This window comes from Simochromis diagramma, unplaced genomic scaffold, assembly GCF_900408965.1.
Source record: "Simochromis diagramma unplaced genomic scaffold, fSimDia1.1 OVJJ01000131.1, whole genome shotgun sequence".
Classification (NCBI taxonomy): domain Eukaryota; kingdom Metazoa; phylum Chordata; class Actinopteri; order Cichliformes; family Cichlidae; genus Simochromis; species Simochromis diagramma.
The window spans coordinates 7,200,342-7,220,093 of NW_024387200.1; the positions used below are offsets into that span (position 1 = coordinate 7,200,342).

A 19,752-nucleotide genomic window follows, 5' to 3' on the forward strand; every position below is an offset into this window, starting at 1 on the left:
CAATATGTCAGATATGAATCTCCTGCCACTATGTCCTATCATGTTACCTACAACCAATGCAAGCTCATTTGGGGATGCTCTTGTGCTTCTAAAGTTTAATGTTTGTTTCCATTGTCTTTTCTCTAATGTGGATCTCTAGTTACAGTCAGAGCTGTATCCTGATGAGCATTGCATTGTTCAAGTCCACTGCAGGGTCCAGCAGAATTTCTGGAAGTGGAGAAACTGGAGCAAACTATTTTCTATGGTAAATTTTGGTTGTGGTATCTCTTATTTTGGCTGAGATTTCAGTGAATTAAGGTCTTTATTTTATCTAAACTTGTGCGGCACGACTCATGTCTAATTCTTCGGGCTTTCTGGGGTTCTTCAAAATAGTTCTTTGGACGTTAGCAATAGTGGCATTGTAAAGCGCTTTGGGTGCCTTGAAAAGCACTATATAAATCCAATCCATTATTATTATTATTATTATGATACTAACAGCTGGAAACGTGTCATACGGCTTTGTTTGACAGAAATGAAGGAGAACACATTTAGTTCAATTGTTTCTACATGAGCTCTGTGTGATTTGATAAGTATCTGAGGCTGAGACCACGGGACTGTAAAAACATGATTGTTGGGCTTCATTTCTGTACTGAACAGTCATTTTAAGATTAGCTAGTAAATAACAATTAGCTAATGTTGTTCATGAGATTAAAGTCATCTCACTTTGGTAATGTAAATATAATATGGGCAATATTATAGTTATTATATTAATCATTATTAGTCATTACAGCAGTGAGTTTGAACTCCGTGTCAAATACTGAGCTTCAGTAAAGATTCAAGTTGCATTTATTTATCGTTCCTATCACCTTAAATCTTCACTCAAAGACGAGTATCTTTGACAGTGTATATATAGATGTATTATATATAAGAGACAAATGTTGTTCCTTCAGTATGTTAGCATTACTACATTTGGCTCAATGCTTACATATATGTGTAAAAAGCAAATGTACGAGCTGTGATAACTGTTTCTGATAGAATGAAGAGTAGACTGATATATTAAATATTCCTTTATTGGGTGAGAAAATCAGACCATGTCATAACTGCTTTAAGTCATACAGAATAGATATCAGAGCCTTAAACAGGCTGACTTCTGCTAAATGGGTCAAACTGGGCAGAAAGTATACAAACACATAACATACTTATAGAATATGATGTAACACTATAGATCAACTTACCTCAGAATATATAAAGCATATAAACAATTACAGCAATATGATGCAACAAACACAGCAGTGCTACTAATCCGAAATACTCAAAGCTTCATAGAACTGAAACAAACATTTATTTTTAGGTCCATTCTGCTGCTGATACATACTTTAGGTTTCTGAATATTAAACTTGTTGCTGCCTTTCATAGTGTGTAACTTGAAGGCCCTGAGTACTTTCTCCCACACTGAAAACACTGGAATGATAAAATTATTCGAACATTACCTAATAAGACTGATTCAGGACAGACAATTAGTTATTTTAAACTTTTCTAGCAGTCCTTCACAAACAGGGAACAGTCTGTCTATTCTCTCCATCTGTCAGCTGCTGCTCGCTCTTCCTCCTCCTCTTCCTCACACACTGCTGAGTTTGTCCTGGTGGATCATCAGGGGTGCAAAGCCTCACAGATGATGTGCAGCAGTGTGTCCCTCAGTCTGTCCTCACTCTGGACACTTGCAGTTGTCACACATGGAAATCAAATGTGTGATAAGCTGCAGGATTCAAACACAAGTGTAACTTATAAACACATGTTCATACTTTTATTACACAATCGGAGAGAAAGAAACAGAGAGAGAGTGCAGGACAGACAGACAGGTGACAGTCTCAGGTGTATACACTGCTACAAAACAGCACAAGAGAAGGAGGATTTAGTGTTTGTGCTAAACAAGAAAAGTTCCCAGATGGTACAGTGGACACATGTGTGACTCCTGTGATTAAAGCATCTTTCTTTCAGCTTAACGAGTTCAAACACACGTTAAAGTCCGTTTGGCTCGACACCACCGAACAGAGGCAGCAATATAGCATAGCTAGCATTAACAGTGCAGTGAATCCTGCTTGTGCCGTGATATTCAGGACTGCAAACCGAGCAGCATCACTGACTTTCAGCCTGTTGTGTTTGTGGATATATGACTGACTTTAATTATCCATAAAATCATCAGATTCTCTGCAAGATTAAGGTCAGCTATTGTATTATTATATTTTAAAGGCTTTAAAACCAAGTAAACGCTGAAAGTACAAACATCGCTAATGGCGACTTTGCCGACATGTGACCAACAGTAATGTTTTCATGTTCCTCATTATTAAACATTTTCACATAAATGAGTGACATAATATTCAGTACTTACTTTTAACAGTTTACTCTTCGGCCTCTCTGCTTCTGCCGTCTGCGGCAAAATTATCCACACCGACTGCAGCGCTATGAATTGTGGGATATGTTGGGCCACGAAGTCTACACTAGTGATGGTAAATTCGATTCTTTTTACTGAATTGAGTTTTAATGAGTCACTCACCAAAGTGAATTGGGTTTCTTGAGTCATTTGAGTCACTGAGTCAATTGACCAGAGAGGGCAAAACTGTATATTTTCACTCAAACTTAATTTGTTTCTTTTTTAATGTAAATCCTACTGCTAAGATGAATGATCGTAAACGAAAACAACTATTTTCTTTAGAGCAAAAAAGAGCAAAAAAATTCTAAAGGGAATATTTATTTATTTTTATTTTAGTTTATTGGTATTTTCCTTAAAAGTGTCAAATATATATTTTCTCATCTAAATGTCCACTGAGCTGTGAGCCAGGGGGCGGTAAAGTGCCTTAACATTGGTTGCCAACCAAGAAGAAGAAGAAGCAGCAGTGAGCCAGGAGGGAGGGGGTGAGTGAGTGAGTAATTTGCAACAGGAAGGAAGGGTGTGTGTGAGTGAGTCAGTGATTCGTTCAACTCGTTTGAGCTATGAGCCAGGAGGAAGGGGGTTAGTGAGTCCTGAGTTATTCGCTTATGCCAGGGGTCAGCAACCTTTAACACCAAAAGAGCCATTTGGACCCAGTTTCCACGCAAAAGAAAACACTGGGTGCCGCAAATACCTTTTGACATCTAAAATGAAGATAACACTGTATATATTGTTTTTTAACTTTATGCTTTGTGTGAACAACTAAGGTGTGTTGCTTATGAAATCCATGAAGTGCTACAAAGAAAATTACATTTTATTTATGTAATTAACACATTTTGAACTCTTAAAGAAATATAACAAAAGGAAAGACACCCAGCTGAACTAAAATGATCCATGTAGCAAACAAAAACTGTTTTGAGCCGCCACCCTTATATCTCCTTTGGGCTTTTTGAGCCTTGACCTGACTTTTAAAAAAATAATTGGGAAAAAAGCACTATGCTGCTAAAAAAAAAAAACAAAAAAAAGAAAAATAAATATTTACAAAATTCTGCCTAAATATGTATTTCACCTGGTTAATGTGTGTGGCAAGGCGTGGTCTGCTGCGCCACTGCAGGGGAGGCAGACGCACCTGAGCGGCACCAGCAATCACACCTTGCCGATTTAACGTCTGTGCTATCTATGTTGTGTTGGTGTGTGTCGGGCTGTGAGCTGAAAAGCTACTGCCGGCTGTATGCGTACAGCAACCATGTGTGAAAAGTGGTCAATAAAGAGAAGCTGTACAGCGTGTTCATGGAAACATCGTGGGGTCGGCCGTGGTATGTTTACGGTTGATCTGATATCCTCGTGTTGGTGTTGTTCCCAGATCATCATACTAAATGTTGTTCCAGGATCATCATACTAAATGTTGTTCCAGGATCAACATTGCAAGTGACCAATCAGAATGTTGTGACGTCATACTTTTGCGACTTCGGGAAAAACCGGCGTAAAACAAAAAACTGTACTAAAGCCGATCCGCCGATCAACTGACCCTGACCCTAACCCTAACCGTAACCCTTTAATAAACAGTAAGCAGAACTGATATTGTCCTTGCAACATTGGAATTTCATAAATGCACGAATGGCTTGGCACGCAAAAGAATAACGTCACAACAATGTGATTGGTCACCTGCAATGTTGAACCTGGAACAACATTTTCATGATGGTCTGGGAACAACACCAACACGAGGATATCAGATCATCCGTATGTTTACAATGGGACTTCTGCTCCTGAACCTCTGCGCACAGCGTCTGCAAATCGGGGCTGTACGAAGTCACTTTCATCTTTATGCAGGACTGTAAGCTGTCATCTGTGAGGTGTGAGCGGTGTTTGTTTTAACGTAGTTCATGGTGGAGAATAGCTGCTGACATAATGTGGATCCGAAGATCCATAATTGACCTACCTGGGGTTGAAAGTCTCGGTAAATGCACTGTGTTTCGGCGGGTATACCGGCTTCCGCGAGTGTGACGCTTATTTTGAGTGATGAAGAAATAATAGAATATAATTGTAGTTTTGTATTTCAATATCACAATAATCTTCCAATTTAGAACTACGAGTTAAAAAAGAACTAACATAAATAAAATACAATTCAGCTAAATACTTCTAATTTATTTTCCCAAACCACGCAGAGCCGCACTATAAGGACTAAAGAGCCGCATGCGGCTCCGGAGACGCAGGTTGCCGAGCCCTGGCTTATGCTATGATTCAGCACAGGAGGGAGGGGGTGAGTACCTCAAATGTGCTGTTAGCGTGTTAGCAGAGCGATGCTACTGTGAACCGAGGAGCTATTGTCTTGATGTGAGCTTCTACTCAGGGTTTTTTCTTCCAGTTCAGAGCAGGAATGGTTTTGGTAATAAACTGGCTGTTGTTTTTTTTCCCCCTACAATTTTAATTATAAGCTACATATATTTCTACTAATGGAATTAGTTTGCTAACAGCAACAGGGGTGAGTCAGTGAGTCAGTTGCGCTTGTGAATCATGATTCACGAGTCAGTAAAGAGATTCTCGAGTATTGAACGATTCGTTCACCGCCACAGCCTTAAAATTCAGGGAAATGAAGGACACATTTGAGGGCTGCATTTCGAGCAGCCTTTGAATTGGGACAGCCTTCGTCGGGTCGCTGTGATGTAAAAAATGCAGCCTTTAAGGCTGCAGACCCTGAATTGGGATACAGCCAATGTTTGTCCAAGGCCAACATTACAACTGACCAATCACACTGTTATGTCATACTTTCCGGAAAGAAAGAAAAAAAACTTGCTAATGTCGAGTCCGGGAAAAAAGTGCTAGGTTGGGGATTAAGATGTGATTGTGGTTAGGGTTTGGTGTATGGTGTGACTCAAATATTGCAAAACTATGACAACACTACAATGTGATTGGTCAATTCAGTGTAAAACATGAACCAACATTAGTTTTTTTGCTCCAGGAGCAACACCAACACAATGCTATCAGATTCAGCGACTACAGCCATGTGTAAAATATGGTGGTGGGTTTGTCATAGTTTGAGGCTATATTTCAGCCAGTGATGTTAGGGATCTTGTCAAACTTTGTGGAATCGTTAACTCAGAAAAGTATGGTTAGATTTTGTTCCACCATGCAATCTGAAAAGCATCCGAATGACTTTGTTTTGTTTTGTTTTTCTTTTCAGTATGGCAGTGGTCCACAACATACTCTCAATGCAGTCAAACCATACCTAGAAAAACACATGGATTGGCCGTGCCAACACATTCTCATCCCAAAGCCTAACATTCTATGCTAGGTGACAAATTGTCAACATATTACATTTTCGGCCACTCAACACATTACTAAATGACGACATCGGAAAAATTAGGAAATATGACAACCCTTTGGACTCAATCTACACATGCTCGTTCATTTTTTTTTTAAAAACTCTTCCGAAAACACTATTTCACATCATTAAACTGCTGGTTAAGGTTAGGAATAAGGTTAGGGTTAGGGAGAAGGTTAGGTTTAGGGCTGGAATACGTGGCTGCAATGTCTACTACTGCAGGAGCGTTATTCCACTGGATTTCATCCATAACCCGGCGCATACCATTAGAACGAGGAAGGTCACCTTTCGTGTTCTTCAGGAATGCCGCGGGACGTGACAAAACGTCGGGATGTTACGCCTCGGGAGTGAGAACGGTCCGGTGCCAGAGGCCGGACCTCAACATCAATGAAGCAGTGTGGAACCATGTTGATGGACAATGGAACAAAAAGCAGCCAACATCCAAAGAAGAACTTTGAATGTCCTTCAAGAAGTCTGGAGAACTTTTCCGGAAGACTACTTAAAGAAATGACAAGAAAGATGGCCTAAGAGAGCTCAGGCTGTGTTGCTGAAGAAAGGTGGACTTTCAAGTTTATTAGTATTGTTAACTGTTTTTGCCTTATGTGCTTTATTCTATATTTGCATATGTTTAAAAATAATTGCTGCACCTTTTTTCCCATTTTCCTACAAAAATACAAAGAAATAAGGAGTGAGTCAAGACACAGTACTGTGTATAGGCAGATAAAGTAGCTAGTGGATACAAGATACAAGTTTCTTCAATTGAAGGCCAGTCTTGGTTTAATTACAATGCAGGCAACATGTTTACACATAGGCACACAAAATATTGAGCAATCAGTTTTTAGCAAGAAATTTCACTTTCACCAAATAAATATGAAACATCTTTCTGGCATCAAGATACATGACTTTATACAGTAAAGCCTAGAACATGAAAGAAAAATATAAACGACCAAATGTGGACTTTAATATTTACATAAAGTGATGACCTAAAAGGCCTGACAATGCAGAGAAAACATATTTTATGACTCTGTAATAAAAACTGGGCTGCCATGTGTACAGTGCAACATATTTGTGAATGAGTGTTTCGCTATCAATGTACAGAGGCCGCTTTGATAAGTAAATTAGCTTTTCAGTTTCTTCTGGTGTGCTAGAAAGTTTTAGAAGCCTGGCTTATTGTTATCGCTGTTATTATCATAGGACACACTCCTATTCTCTGCATTTTCAATCTCAGCGCTAGTAGTTGGTTAAAAAAAACAAAAACAATGTGAAACCTGTCTTTAAGGTTTATGGCTTCCCCACAACTACAGCTGCTCCAACACTGCAATATTTAAGTGGTGAGAATGAGGGAACACAGAGAACAATCCAAGGTGGAGACTGTGTATCAAAACTTACCTAACAAAAAAAACACCACAACAAGAACTGACACACTTCCAAATATTTCTGCAGAACATTTTTACTACAAGGTGCCAAACTGTCTTCTGTCTGGGCCAAAAATATCATCCAAGATCAACATGTACACTGAGGAAATTACATGATATTATCTTTCAGCACTTTTTCCAGAAATGTTTAAATCCACAAAATGGAAAGGAAAGGGACTCACCACATCATCAGTTGAAATATGGTACATAACAAATATGTAGAACAATATATCTAAATAAATAAATGAATATAAATAAATGCTGTGGGGGCGAGTATCAAATGCACCAGTTGTCTTAATTGCTGACACATCAAGTCTTCTCATGAACATGTGAATGATAAAGATTTTTTTTAAGTCCATGAAGCATTTGTGTCATAGTCTAATATTAACAGATAAGTTGTGTTCACAATGTTCTTGTTTGATAGGAGCAATTTCTTTACTCTGACTCATGCTAATCGTGCCCTCATATAAAACTGGAGTCTTGCCGGGATAATCAAAGCGATTGCTTCATTGTTATGCAACACTGGCTGTAGGCCATTGTTGACTTGTTATAGGAAAATCTGGGAACATTTATTTGGAACAAACTCACATTCCTGTAAGAACACTGTGATTTACCTCTCCAAAGGTAAATAGTGAAGAAATGCAACTAATGACGTTTGTTTGGAGAGAGGAGAGCAAAGTCAACGAAATACGTTTCAAAAGCGTATACAGCAATGGTCAAAAGTCTGTTCTTTTTCCAGTGTGGAATGATTGTACAGCATACATCCTTAATGACTTAAAAACAGAAGAATTGGATGCACAACTTTGAATTTATCTTGGATTTTCTCTGCTCTACACACGATCAAAAGTATCCATACAGGCTCAAATATACAGATAAACCCCCATGTGCATTTGGTTAAATGTCCCTTAGAAAGTTTCACCTCAACCACATGCTTTTGACAGCCATCAGCAAGCTTCTGGCATGATTCTAGTTTCATATTTGACCACACTTCTTGGCACAGTTATTAGAATTCTGAATTGGTTGGTTTCCTGGCACAGACCCAGTTTTTAAGTATAGACCACACATTTTCAATGGCATTGAAGTCTGGGCTTTGGGAAGGCTATACCAGAATTTTAATGTTAGCCAGTTTTTATGTCTGTTTGGGTCCTGTTGGGACACCCAGTTGCCTCCATGTTTCAACTGTCTAGCTGTTGGTTTGAGATTAAGAATCTGGAGGTAGACATCCTTCCTCGTTGTTCCATCCACCTTCAGCAATTAATCAGTACCACTGACAGCCAAACAACACCAGAGCATTATGCTACCACCACCATGCTTGACAGTTGGTAAACATACACCACCTCTGGTCACTGTCCCCTCTGCAAATCGCTACCACATCGTGGTGGAGAGGTTTGTGTGTCTCAGGGATCTCAGGAGCCATGTTGTCTGGGGGCTTTTGCCCCCTTGTAGGGTCTCCCATGCCAAATTGGTCCTGGGTGAGGGACCAGACAAAGAGCGATTCAGAAGACCCTTGTGAGAATATCACTGGAGGAACAGTTTACCCTGCCCGGGATAGGTTTACCGGGGCCCAGCCCTGGAGCCAGGCCCAGGGAGGGTGCCCGAGGGCGAGCATATGGTGGCCAGGCCTTAGTTCATAGGGCCCAACTGGGCCCAGCCCGAAAAAGGGACATGGGCCCATCTTCCTGCAGGCCCACCACCAGCAGGAGGCACCGTAGGGGTTGGGTGCATTGTGAGCCGGGCGGCAGCCAGGAGCGGATGCCCTGGTGGACTGATCCCCGGCTACCAAGACTGGCCCGGAGACTTATTTGGCTTGAAAACCTCAACTTTACTCATCCAAACCTCTTGTCACTGTGACCAAATAGCCCAATCTCTCTCATTTGTCAATTACACTTTTCTCCAGAAGATATTTAGCTTGTCCATGTGGTCAGCTGCAAATTTCAGTGGAGCTTGAAGGCTTTTATGTGAAAAGAGAGAAACTACCAGTTGTAGCCAGTCATGATCATTAATGAGAGGTCAATTCAAAGTGGAGTTAATATGTGTTGTACAACTTTTAGCACCAGTTATTAAAGGATTTAAGTAAGTGCATGTCTGCATATGTATACTTTAGACTCTTGTGGGTTGTGAGTTCAAACTTTTGAACATAGTTCCTTTTTTTTTTTTTTTTTAAGTCATTAACCCTCTGGGGTCGCCGGACACGCCGGCGCGTCAACATCACATGACCAATTTAAGACAACACAGCTACAAGGTGCAGCACGACAGTCTCCATTTCAACTTGGGTCGAAAGTGCGGACTTCAAAATATATACCAGTTTTTGAATTGTGTCGATGGGCCACGTAAAACCAGAGTTATGATAAAAAAAATACACCCGATGTTTTTTTCTGAACAAAACAGTGGTGTTTACAGCGGGAAGGACGGTAAAAACGGCGTTTTCTACAGACAGACAGGCTTACGAGTGAAAAAAGAAAAAACACCCCTTCCCTATTGGTGTTAGAGTTTACCATGTCAGCCAAACGAAAAAAAGGATAAGGCAACATGTGACATTTTGTTGTTTAGGGAGAAGGGGAAGTTTTTAGGAGTGACACCCGCGACGGAAAGCGGGCGAGCAAAAGACAGAGAGAGAGAGAGAGAGTTTTCATATGTGAGACATTAGTGACGTTTAGCGTGTTTGGAGGCTGTAGTTAGTTTGTTGTGTAGTTATTGTCTTGTATTGTGTGTCAGTTATACTGCTGAATTTCATATTTGCTCTAAAAAAAGCCGTCAAAGGCAGATTCCAGTGTAAACGCTGTTCCCACATGGAAAACTGGACTCATGCAACTGCTGTCAGACCTGCAGGGTTTAGGCCTTTGGTGTTCTCCTCTGTCTTATACTGAACACAAACTACATTTTTTGGACTGGCACAAATAATTTGTGTGCCTTCTTCTTTGATGCAGCACACCTGATTGTTCTGTAAATAGATTTAAATGGTTATATAAAAAACGCCTGAGGCCTTGGCTGCATTTTTAGGTAAATAGTGCCGTATAACTTTGTTGTTTGCAAAACTTGTGCATAATTTTTGGTTGTACAATTTCTATTTGCATTTCAAGTTATGAAAATGATTCGTTAAACATGTTTGTGGGTTTTACAGTAAAAAATAGAACTTTTTTCTACTCGGATTTTGAATTTTTTGTCTGAATTTAGATCAACTGTGCTAATATAGTATACCAAAATGAAAAAAACAACTCAAATTTCAGATATTTGAGGTTGTGCCGAAAATAATGATACCAAACAAGGCAAGAAAAACACATTTTAAAGGTGAAATATAGACGTAAAATCAAAAGTAGTCAAAAACGGCCAATTATACCCTGGACCCCAGAGGGTTAAAGATGTGTGCTGTACCCTGGAAAAAGAACAGCTCAATGAAATAATTAAAAGCCCAAAATGACCATGATATTCATGCACATGATGAGGATATGTAACCTTCTGGCCAAAATTGTCACTTTTATATGAGTATGAAAACATTTCATTTGTTCCTGTTTGCGTAAACTGACTCATTTTCCTATCTTTTGGAAACGACACTGTTCATTGTCATCTTTTTATATACAAATAACATTATACAATGTACAAAAATGAATAAAAGGACAGAGACTAAGTGTTTGTGCAAAGAACACCCAAAATGCAACATAGAGGAACAGATTAAAGTGCACTTACCTCGTGCACTATTACCTACTGTGTTATCTGGTCATTGACTGCAATAGTCTGCAGTAGTCTAACTGGGCATGTGAAACTGACACAGGGAACATGATGAAGCCTGCTGTTTCTGTGCACGTACGCTTTACTTTTCAGTAGCATGTTATCTTTCTGATTCACAAGTGGTACACTTAATACACTTGTTGGCTTACCAGTAAAATGCGGCAGACCTTGATCTCTGGTTTCCTTAATATTGTTATCAGCGCACTTTTACCAAAATGTTTTTGCTAGTCAAGTTAATGGCCAATCAATATTTCCCTCTAACCAAAGTACACATAGAAACGTGTACATCAATGCAGCTGTTTGCTTTCTTTGCATGCTGGTACCATGCTATTGTCACCTGCAAATATAATGCTGGAGTACTTTTATGTGACTATGAAGATATAATCAGTGAGTTAACACGGGTGTTGCATCGCTCTGTATATAGAGCCACCAAATTATCTATATCCATCCAACTGCTTGTTTCACATGTCTACTCAGCCAATGGCATGCCAACAACTCAAGTCATGTAGACATGGGGGAAAAGGTGGTTTAAGTTACTTTGAACTTTATTTCAGAATCTGCCGGTCTGCTAAGTTCTACTCTGTTCCTGCACAACCATCTCAAGGATTTAGAGAGAATGGTCGGGAAAAAAGAAAATATTCTGTGAGCTGCAGCTGCTGGAGCCTATCCCAGCTGTCTTAGGGCAAGAGGTAGGGTACACTCTGGACAGGTCGCCAGTCTGTCGCACGGCTAACACATAGAGACAGACAAGCATTCACACTCATGGGCAATTAAGAGTTTCCAATTAACCTAACCCCACTAACTGCATGTCTTTGGAATGTGGGAGGAAGCCGGAGTACCTGGATAGAGCCCACACAAAAACACAGGGAGCACATCCAAACTCCACACAGAAAGATCCCAGCCTGATGGTATTATTGAACTCAGGACCTTCTTGCTGTGAGATAACACTGCTAACCACCATGCCACCACGTTGCCTGTGGTGAGGGTTTAATGTTTAATCAAAGTATTGTTGCTGACTACGGCCATCACTTCATGACCACCCATTGTACGATGCCTGCTTCCAGTAGGATATGTCACAAAGTCAGATTATCTCACGTGTCTTGAACATGACAGTGAGTTCATTGTACTCAAATGACCTCCATATACAACCAATATTAATCCAACAGTGCACCTTTAGGATGTAGTGGAATGGGAGGTTTGCTATGTGCAGCTGATTATTTTGCAGAAATTGTGTGATGCGATCGTTTGAATATGAAATACAATCTCCAAGGAACCTTTTCACCTTAATACCATGAAGAATAGGGACTCCGACATGGTATTGACAAAATGTGTCAAATAAAGTGCCTGTGAGTGTATAATACATCAGCAGGAGATATTAAAGGTTAGAAATTCAAACTATTCACTGTGTTGCTTTGGTGTTGTAACGCTGGAACTTTTGATAATGTCCCTCAAATACACTATGTGGAATTCTAGGCAGAAATTGTGAGTATAGTGACTGAGTTTGTCTTAGTTTTGTTCATTTTTACATAAGGACAAGTATGTAACATGAATCAGGGAACACACCACAGCATTTATTGCCTAATCTAGTCTGCAATGCCCGTCCCCAAACGGATCTTTAAAACAGAAGACTGAAATACCCTAACAAGACAGCAAGTTATTCATGGTTACATGATTGGTTAATATTTAAAAATGGTTTCTGTTTGATTTTTAAAAGATCCCAGTTAGACCCACCTTTAATTTTGTAAGGCAACAAATACCGCAAATATACTTTGGCCAAATGTAGATTTCCATACAGGCAGCTTATAATTACCAGCCAATGCTCCAAATGTTATTGACCCACAGTTTTCATTACTAATACTGTACCTGGTTAGAAAGATGCGATTTAAGTGATTTATCCAAAGAAATTTAAGCTTAAAAAAAATTCTATGAATAACAATAAGCATTGAAGAAAAATTCAGAACATGAAAAATAAAGACAAAACAGATTGAAACTTTCTGCAAACAATAATGGTGTTTAATGGACTTCAGTTATGGCCAGATGTATCAATTACTGCATCAGAAAACTTTAGCATGTTGACAGCACTATAAGAAGTGGTTTGCTGTGAAGCTAAACACTAAACAAATACAGTTACAATCACAATACGCTAAAATCCTGAGAGAAAGTAACCTAAATATATTTTCTGCCAATAAAAGTAGTCGCTTCACTTCCCCTGGTCAAACCTTTAATATGAACACATTTAAACACTCTTTCAGTGTACGTAAGATCCTGCAAATAAATTACAAGCGTGACACTTTAAAAACAACGCCGCTCTAAAGCTTTACAACTAATTTTCCAAATGCAAAAAAAAAAAAAAAAAAAAAAAAAAAACCAAAAAAAACCCAAACTTGTTAGACTGTACAAACAATGTTACATTTCATTACAATTTTCAACAGGTGTTAAGACAATTGTCAGTGGCGTAAATCAACAGTAAATACAACTATAAAAGTACATCATTGAGATCAAACCAGATTTAAGATCCTCCTCCCTTCTCCACCCCCCCAAAAAATAAAATAAAATCTGGAAATACATAAAATTTAGGAAAATCTAAAGGTCTAGTCTTTGACTATTGGCCATAACGTCACAACAGTGTGGTTACACAGGTCATGGATAGACAGGAATGTTGTTATTGGAAAAGGGTCTCCTCAGGCCCAGCAAACAAAAGGCAGATTCAATCCATGTCCAAGCCTATTCATGCATTCGTCCTGTGCTCATCAGTATTTGCCAAGCTCACACTGGGCAGTGATAAAGCCATTCTAATTATTGGGTTGTCCTTTTGAACTAGCCAACTCCTGATTTTTAAATAGGTTGCTTAGTCATAGGTCCACATTTTCGCTTCACCAGCAGTTTCCCGTTGACTCAATATCATAACATTGTCACTTCAAATGTCTTCATCATCTGGAGTCTCTTTTGGTGCCTTTTAGTTGTTCTCTTGCGAAACTGTGGTTTCCTAAGAAAGGGTTGGGAAGAAAGACAATTTTAGACTAAGATAAGGTCACATTTTCCTTTATGTCAAGTCCTGAGCAAAGCTAAAGCAGGAACGTTTACAGTCATGTTCTAAACGGAGACATGTAATGTCTGTAAAATAGCCTCGAACAGTTGTTGAGAACTATGGACGTATGCCGCGCTAGGTTCACTGTGTGCTCACACCGATATACTTATCTTATCTCGCATGTTTGGTGTTGCAATCAAATGAACTTAATTAACAGTGTTATGACCAAGGTATGCTTATACAACTTGTAGATTTAAGATAAGGCTGATGCTCTTTGGCAGGGCGGCCAAAACAGGCAGAGGTCCGACAGTGTAATTGGTCTTGTTTTTCCCCTTTGTGTAATTATTAATAACTAATTTATTGAAGACCTTGACGAACTGATTCTAGTTTATAATAAATTGACCTTTATTGATTATTCTCTTCCTCTGTCTGTCTGAACTTTAACACTCTTATATGTTCAATACCTAACTCTTCTGTTCACTCAAGCAACTTTTTGTTAAAGCTGAAGCATTTGGAAGCACAATAAAGTAAAGGAAGGAAATGGAAACTTTCTACTAATTCTTGAATCTTAAAGGAGTGCTGCCTTCATTCTTTATAGGCTCTGCTTAATGAAAAAAAGCAAGAAAGTATTAGCTCTTTCCATTTCCTGCTTAGAAGGTATTTTTGTTGGGTGAGACATGGGGAAGCGGGGAATGGAGTAAGCAGTGTGCCCACTGTACAGTAACAGAGCTGCATTGTAATTTGTAATGCACACTGACTAGATTTGATTTTATGCATCTGACAAATGCATCTTTGTGAGTTTTAAGTTTCAGTACTCAAGCCTTTCTGGGGGGGGGGGGGGGGGGGTCAAAGCATGAATCAGAAGGTTTCACTCAATATATGTGTATTAAAGTAATTTGGAAAAAAAAAAAAAAAAAAAAAAAAAAAAAAAAAAAAAACTGCTTACAAATGGAGTCCTTTCTCCATATTTGCTCCAGAAGGTCATCTTGACAGAGTTCTTGTGTCCTGTCCGCTGGTCAAATGTCTGGCAGGTCTCGAAAGGGGGACTGTACAAGTGCAAACTTACTGCACACTCAGTGTGGCTGACATTTTCCACACGATGCAGACCAATGGAGTCTAAGACACACACACACACACACACACACGTATGAACAAACAGCATACATGTAACATTGGAATGCTGTAAAACAGGGCTCAACAACAGTTAAAGGCAGAAACATGACACTAGAGCTCTGTTTGCCTCAGGGACATACACGCCAGGCAGGGATTTGAAGGAAAAAAAAAAAAAGAAAAAAAAAAAGTTTATTGTAAATTTACAGCTGCCTGTGAGACCAATTAGACATTATGTAACTGCAGAGGTTGGAAACTTGGGTTTTACTGCACGCTGACAGAGAAGCCACACATTTAACAGCCTTGCCTAAGTTTCAAGGAAATTTCACATTAGCATATCTCAAATGATCACATACATTCGTTTGGTCTATTGTATTGAACACTGCATAGGCATAATAAAGACGTGAATAAACTGAAGAACCAGTTAAAATGACTCCATAGACAGATATCAAGATATCAGCATCGATCTAAATTCTGTTGGAGAACAAGCTCTGGTTTAAAAAAAAAAAAAAAAAAAAAAAAAAAAAGATAGTCAGACAGTTTGGTGTCTCACCATTTATGTAAGCAACCTTGTTTTCCTGAAGAATTCTTTGTGACTTTTGGACCATATCGCCGTGTGATTTGCTCTCTGGCCACTCGAACAGAGTCTCCTTCAGCTGACCCTGCAGGAGCTTCATGAAGCAGTGGGACTCTGTGTGGTCATGGATACTACTGCAAAGCGTTAAAGAACACTGTCAGAATATGACAACACTGCTCTCTTCATAAAAATTAGACAAGATGAGGATGTTAAAAAGTAAAAATAAAAATTGGGAAGACAAGGCAAATCTTAAGTTTTCACGGCAAGAGCTAAACATACTTTGAACAGCTATGTTTAGAAGTCATACCCCATATCATATCACCAATACTGTATGTTCAAGAGAAAAAAAACAAGAAATTCCCAGAACAGTCTTACTTAACAAGTCCCTCTTTTAAACACTAGTACTGGTATAGCCATGTGATAAAACAGGCTTTTCTTGTGTGAAAAAAAGACAGCTGCTGATCTGCATCTTTTAATACGTAATCATATAAAAAGATTTGCAACACATCCAGGAATTATCAGGTGACATTTGCTGACAAAGTGGGACATAAGATATCAAACAATGTCTATTTACATAATCTGTCAGTGTGTAGAACATTGGACTTTGTTATCTTTATTAACTAATGCAATAATTGCCAGTGAGAAACATGGCCATGTGGCCTACAGCATCTAAGAGTATAGGCTTTGTAACATGACTGAAACCCCGAAACAGAAATCTTATTATTAAAGGTTTAAACAAATTCAGTTTTCTGATCAGATTATTTTATATGAATAATTTTATATGAATTATAATGATGTTATTTATTTTTAAAGATACAAATATCTTACCTGCCGTGGCCTTCACCCCAGCAGAGAACCATGAGATTGAACTTCCCATTACCCTTATCAACCAAGTTCCTTGTGTATCTGCAGGAATGAGAAATATGTCAAATGTACATGGAAAAATATGATGCATTATGTCACAACTATACAGTTACAGAGGAGTGAAGGGCTGAATTTACAAGCAGTTTGGAGCTTTTTTGATTTAAATGTCTTGTCAAAATATAATATTTGATTTTCAAGTGATTAAATTCCTTTTTTTTTTCTTAAATGCAGAAAACTGATGATGGACTTGAAATAACGTTTTCACAATAAGCTGTACATTACATTAATACAAATCAATTTTATTTTGGAAATCCAAGAAGCTTTCACGTCATCCAGCTGGAACCCACAAAAAAAACAGAAGAGTTTTAATCATTGTCCAATAGTCCTCATACAGAAAACCTCATACCCTCCACTTTTGTGTCTGTGTTCTTACTAGGCCTGTATTTTCTGGACTGTGCAATTGCAACGTGTGCAAACATTAGCAAGCAGATGCAGTTGTGAGATGGGGAAACTAGTGAGAGGTAATGGCTTTCAGGACTTTCTAACAAAAAAACAAAAACGCTCTTTTAATGACTATTCAAAATTTTCAGTCACACTTTGGTTAGGGTTCAGGCAATAAAACTAATTTGTTTCCTGAACTAGATTTAATGAAATATTATACTTTTTGTTTGAAATTCATTGCTCAATTTTAACCAGGCTTGGAAAAAGAAAGTCTGCCCGGCAAAGACCAAACTTGTCCCATTTGCCAAAAATCAGCGGGTGTGTATCAGTTCTCGGTGTTGATTGGATGGCACACACCCGCCTTCCATTGAACCCTCACTAATCAAAACACTGGGACGGGGGGGCTCTTTAAAGTTTTGAATAGAACAGAGAACTGAGGAATGAACTGGTTTGCATATCTCCTCATTGTAACACGACCTTTCAAAATAAAGCACACTAATATAGGCCAAGCAATTTTCTTTTCAAAGTAAAACCTTAGAGCAGCAGTTTTGTCACCTAAATGAAAATAAATAAATAAATAAATAAATCAGCCGCTTTCATTCAAAAAAATAATGCTTTTAGCTACTGAGCAAATGCATGCAGAAGTTTGCCACAGCATTTTTTTCAAGAGTACCTTTTCAATTTAAAAAAGGAAAGAAAAGGGACTCATGACACATGTTTAGGGTAAACAAAAGCATGATAGAGTAAATATAATTTTGAATATCGATAAAGCAACACGACACTAGGTCAAGGTGCAAAAGTCCAAAGGACAACAGCATAGATGAGGAATATCTGGGTGGGTAGGTGTTGAAAACCCCCAAAACAAACAGAAACACGAATATTTTACCTGTATTGGTCAAATTTTGCATACTTCATCCACTCCTGAGGATTGCTCTCATATGACTCCATTATATTCTGAACCTCCTCAACATTGATGCAGTCACTCTCGAAAATGCTGTGCAGGATTTTTATCAAGTCGTCCAGGGTTTCTGGTTTGACCACCTCGGTTTGCTCCATCGCTGTGCTGAAGAGGAGAGGTTTTTTTTCTCTCTCAGGTATTTCGCTTCAGTTAAAACTTCAGGTGGTGAAGACTTTCTACTTTGCACAGTCCTTTAGTTTTTATAGGCCGGCGCCGCAAATTTTGGGGGGGGAGCTGGAGACGGACTGTACCATTACGGAAAATGGTGAACGCCCACATCTAACAGTCCAATTGAAATTTTGAATATTCTCTCGCTGGAAAGTTACAGAAACACGGGGTTGTATTTTCACCACACTTACTTTATAGAGGTGAATTTTATGTTTTTGTATGTTCTGACTAAGATATCCGTTAATCTCACACTTTAACAACTTGGACTAATCCTCTCTGAGACCGGCTCCACCACGTTGTCAAAACACAGACACCTCTTGTGTCTTTCTGTCTCCTTTTCTTCTCCCACCGAGACATTCCTCTAGTAATGGCCTTGCTCCCCTCTTTTTGTGGGCGCTCTCCTCTGAATTGATCCAAGGTGTTTGTTGCAGAACTGAATCAGGATGGAGGAGAAAACGTGGGAAAAACGTTTGATTGGCAGCAGTCATGTTATGGGAGACATAAAATGTGTGTCTGCATATATTACTGTATATTTTAATAGTGTTTGTCTTTAGCTTAGCTTTGAATTAGTTGCATGAAGTGATTTAGTTGCACGAAGTCATTAGATTAATACTGTAGAGGTGTACTGAAAAAATGCTTTTTTTAAAATAAAAAAAAGCTACAACAAGTTTTTATATATGTAAATTATAAACTATGCAAAGAGAAGAAGTAAAAGAAAATCCTTTAATAAATGCAATCCAGTAATAAAAATAAAAATAAAATAAAATAATTAATTCAAGAAGGCAACTTAAGTAGCTGTTATCTATTTGAAAAAAAAATGGGTGAATACTTAATTACAGATTGTGCAATGAGCACGGGCTGGTTTTTTTTTTTTTTTCTTTCCTGGGTGTAGGTTATCACTGGTGGAAAAGTACCAGAGCAGGATATGTTATGATGGGAGACTCATAAACAAACATAACCAGCTGATTGTCAGCATAAGTGGAAATAAAGGTTGATTCAAATCTATGCACCTTTGTGATCATAAAATGTGACATAATCTGGGGATCAAAAAGATTAAATGCTTTCATTTTCTTGTCTGTGAAATTTTTCCTTTCAAATAGAGACAAAGAGAACCAGTCAGAGAAATATTTTGGATGAGATTGCCAAAATCTTCACACTGTGTTCTAGCAGCTGTTTATCAGTGAGTCCCACCTTAATGCACATTTTTCTTAAGACACGCAACACATTCCACACAGGTGATTCTTTTCCAGTCCTCCACATGCTTGTCTCAAAAATAAAGTGTGACAAAAGTGTGTGTCAATACGGGAAATAAATAAATGAATAAATAGTTTGTACAGTGCAGTGACTGATTCAAATATAAAAGATAAAAAGATACTAGAGAGCTAAGTTTGGTCACCATGTCATGCTCAAATGGAGATGAAAAAGACAGTTTTTACATTTTTCATACATAACTTACATAAATCTATGTAATTGTTGTTTTTTTGAAAATTTTATCACAAAACTTAATTGTTATCATTTGTTTTATTTATTTACTTTGACTTCAGATTAGAGTCTAAATCCATGGCTGAGCTCAGGTTTTTCCAGCAGGAATACTCTGCATTTGTTTTCTGTCATTCAACACATATCTGTACTTTAGAGGAAAATCCAACCTGTCTGAGGAAGCATCAGGTTCGTGTTTACTAGAACCAAGAGTGGAGAACTTTCTTTGCATCACAATGTGCCAAGTTTTCCTCTGA

The 19,752-nt window shown here is 38.5% G+C and overlaps 1 protein-coding gene and 2 long non-coding RNA genes across 5 annotated transcripts; 2 read left to right on the plus strand and 1 right to left on the minus strand.

The window, feature by feature from the left end:
• Positions 1-4,214: 4,214 nt before the first annotated feature.
• On the plus strand, positions 4,215-5,824 carry LOC120745939. 3 transcript variants are annotated; one of them, XR_005698723.1, is made up of 3 exons: positions 4,215-4,260; positions 4,573-4,667; positions 5,589-5,824. It is a non-coding gene; the product is annotated as an uncharacterized LOC120745939 (long non-coding RNA). The 3 variants fall into 3 exon arrangements; XR_005698724.1 differs by lacking the exon at positions 4,215-4,260 and adding an exon at positions 4,320-4,364; XR_005698722.1 differs by lacking the exon at positions 4,215-4,260 and having other exon boundaries at positions 4,515-4,667.
• A 1,130-nt stretch (positions 5,825-6,954) lies between these two features.
• Positions 6,955-9,749, plus strand: LOC120745940. The gene is made up of 3 exons (XR_005698725.1): positions 6,955-6,965; positions 7,744-7,749; positions 9,582-9,749. It is a non-coding gene; the product is annotated as an uncharacterized LOC120745940 (long non-coding RNA).
• Positions 9,750-12,854: 3,105 nt separating this feature from the next.
• Positions 12,855-18,020, minus strand: cdo1 (cysteine dioxygenase, type I). Its single transcript, XM_040050911.1, has 5 exons — positions 17,777-18,020; positions 16,414-16,491; positions 15,562-15,719; positions 14,845-15,014; positions 12,855-13,856 (listed from the first exon to the last, which is right to left on the minus strand). The coding sequence occupies exons 1-5, from the start codon at positions 17,944-17,946 to the stop codon at positions 13,827-13,829; spliced, it is 606 nt and encodes a 201-aa protein (XP_039906845.1). The 5' UTR covers positions 17,947-18,020; the 3' UTR covers positions 12,855-13,826.
• Between the last annotated feature and the right edge of the window lie 1,732 nt (positions 18,021-19,752).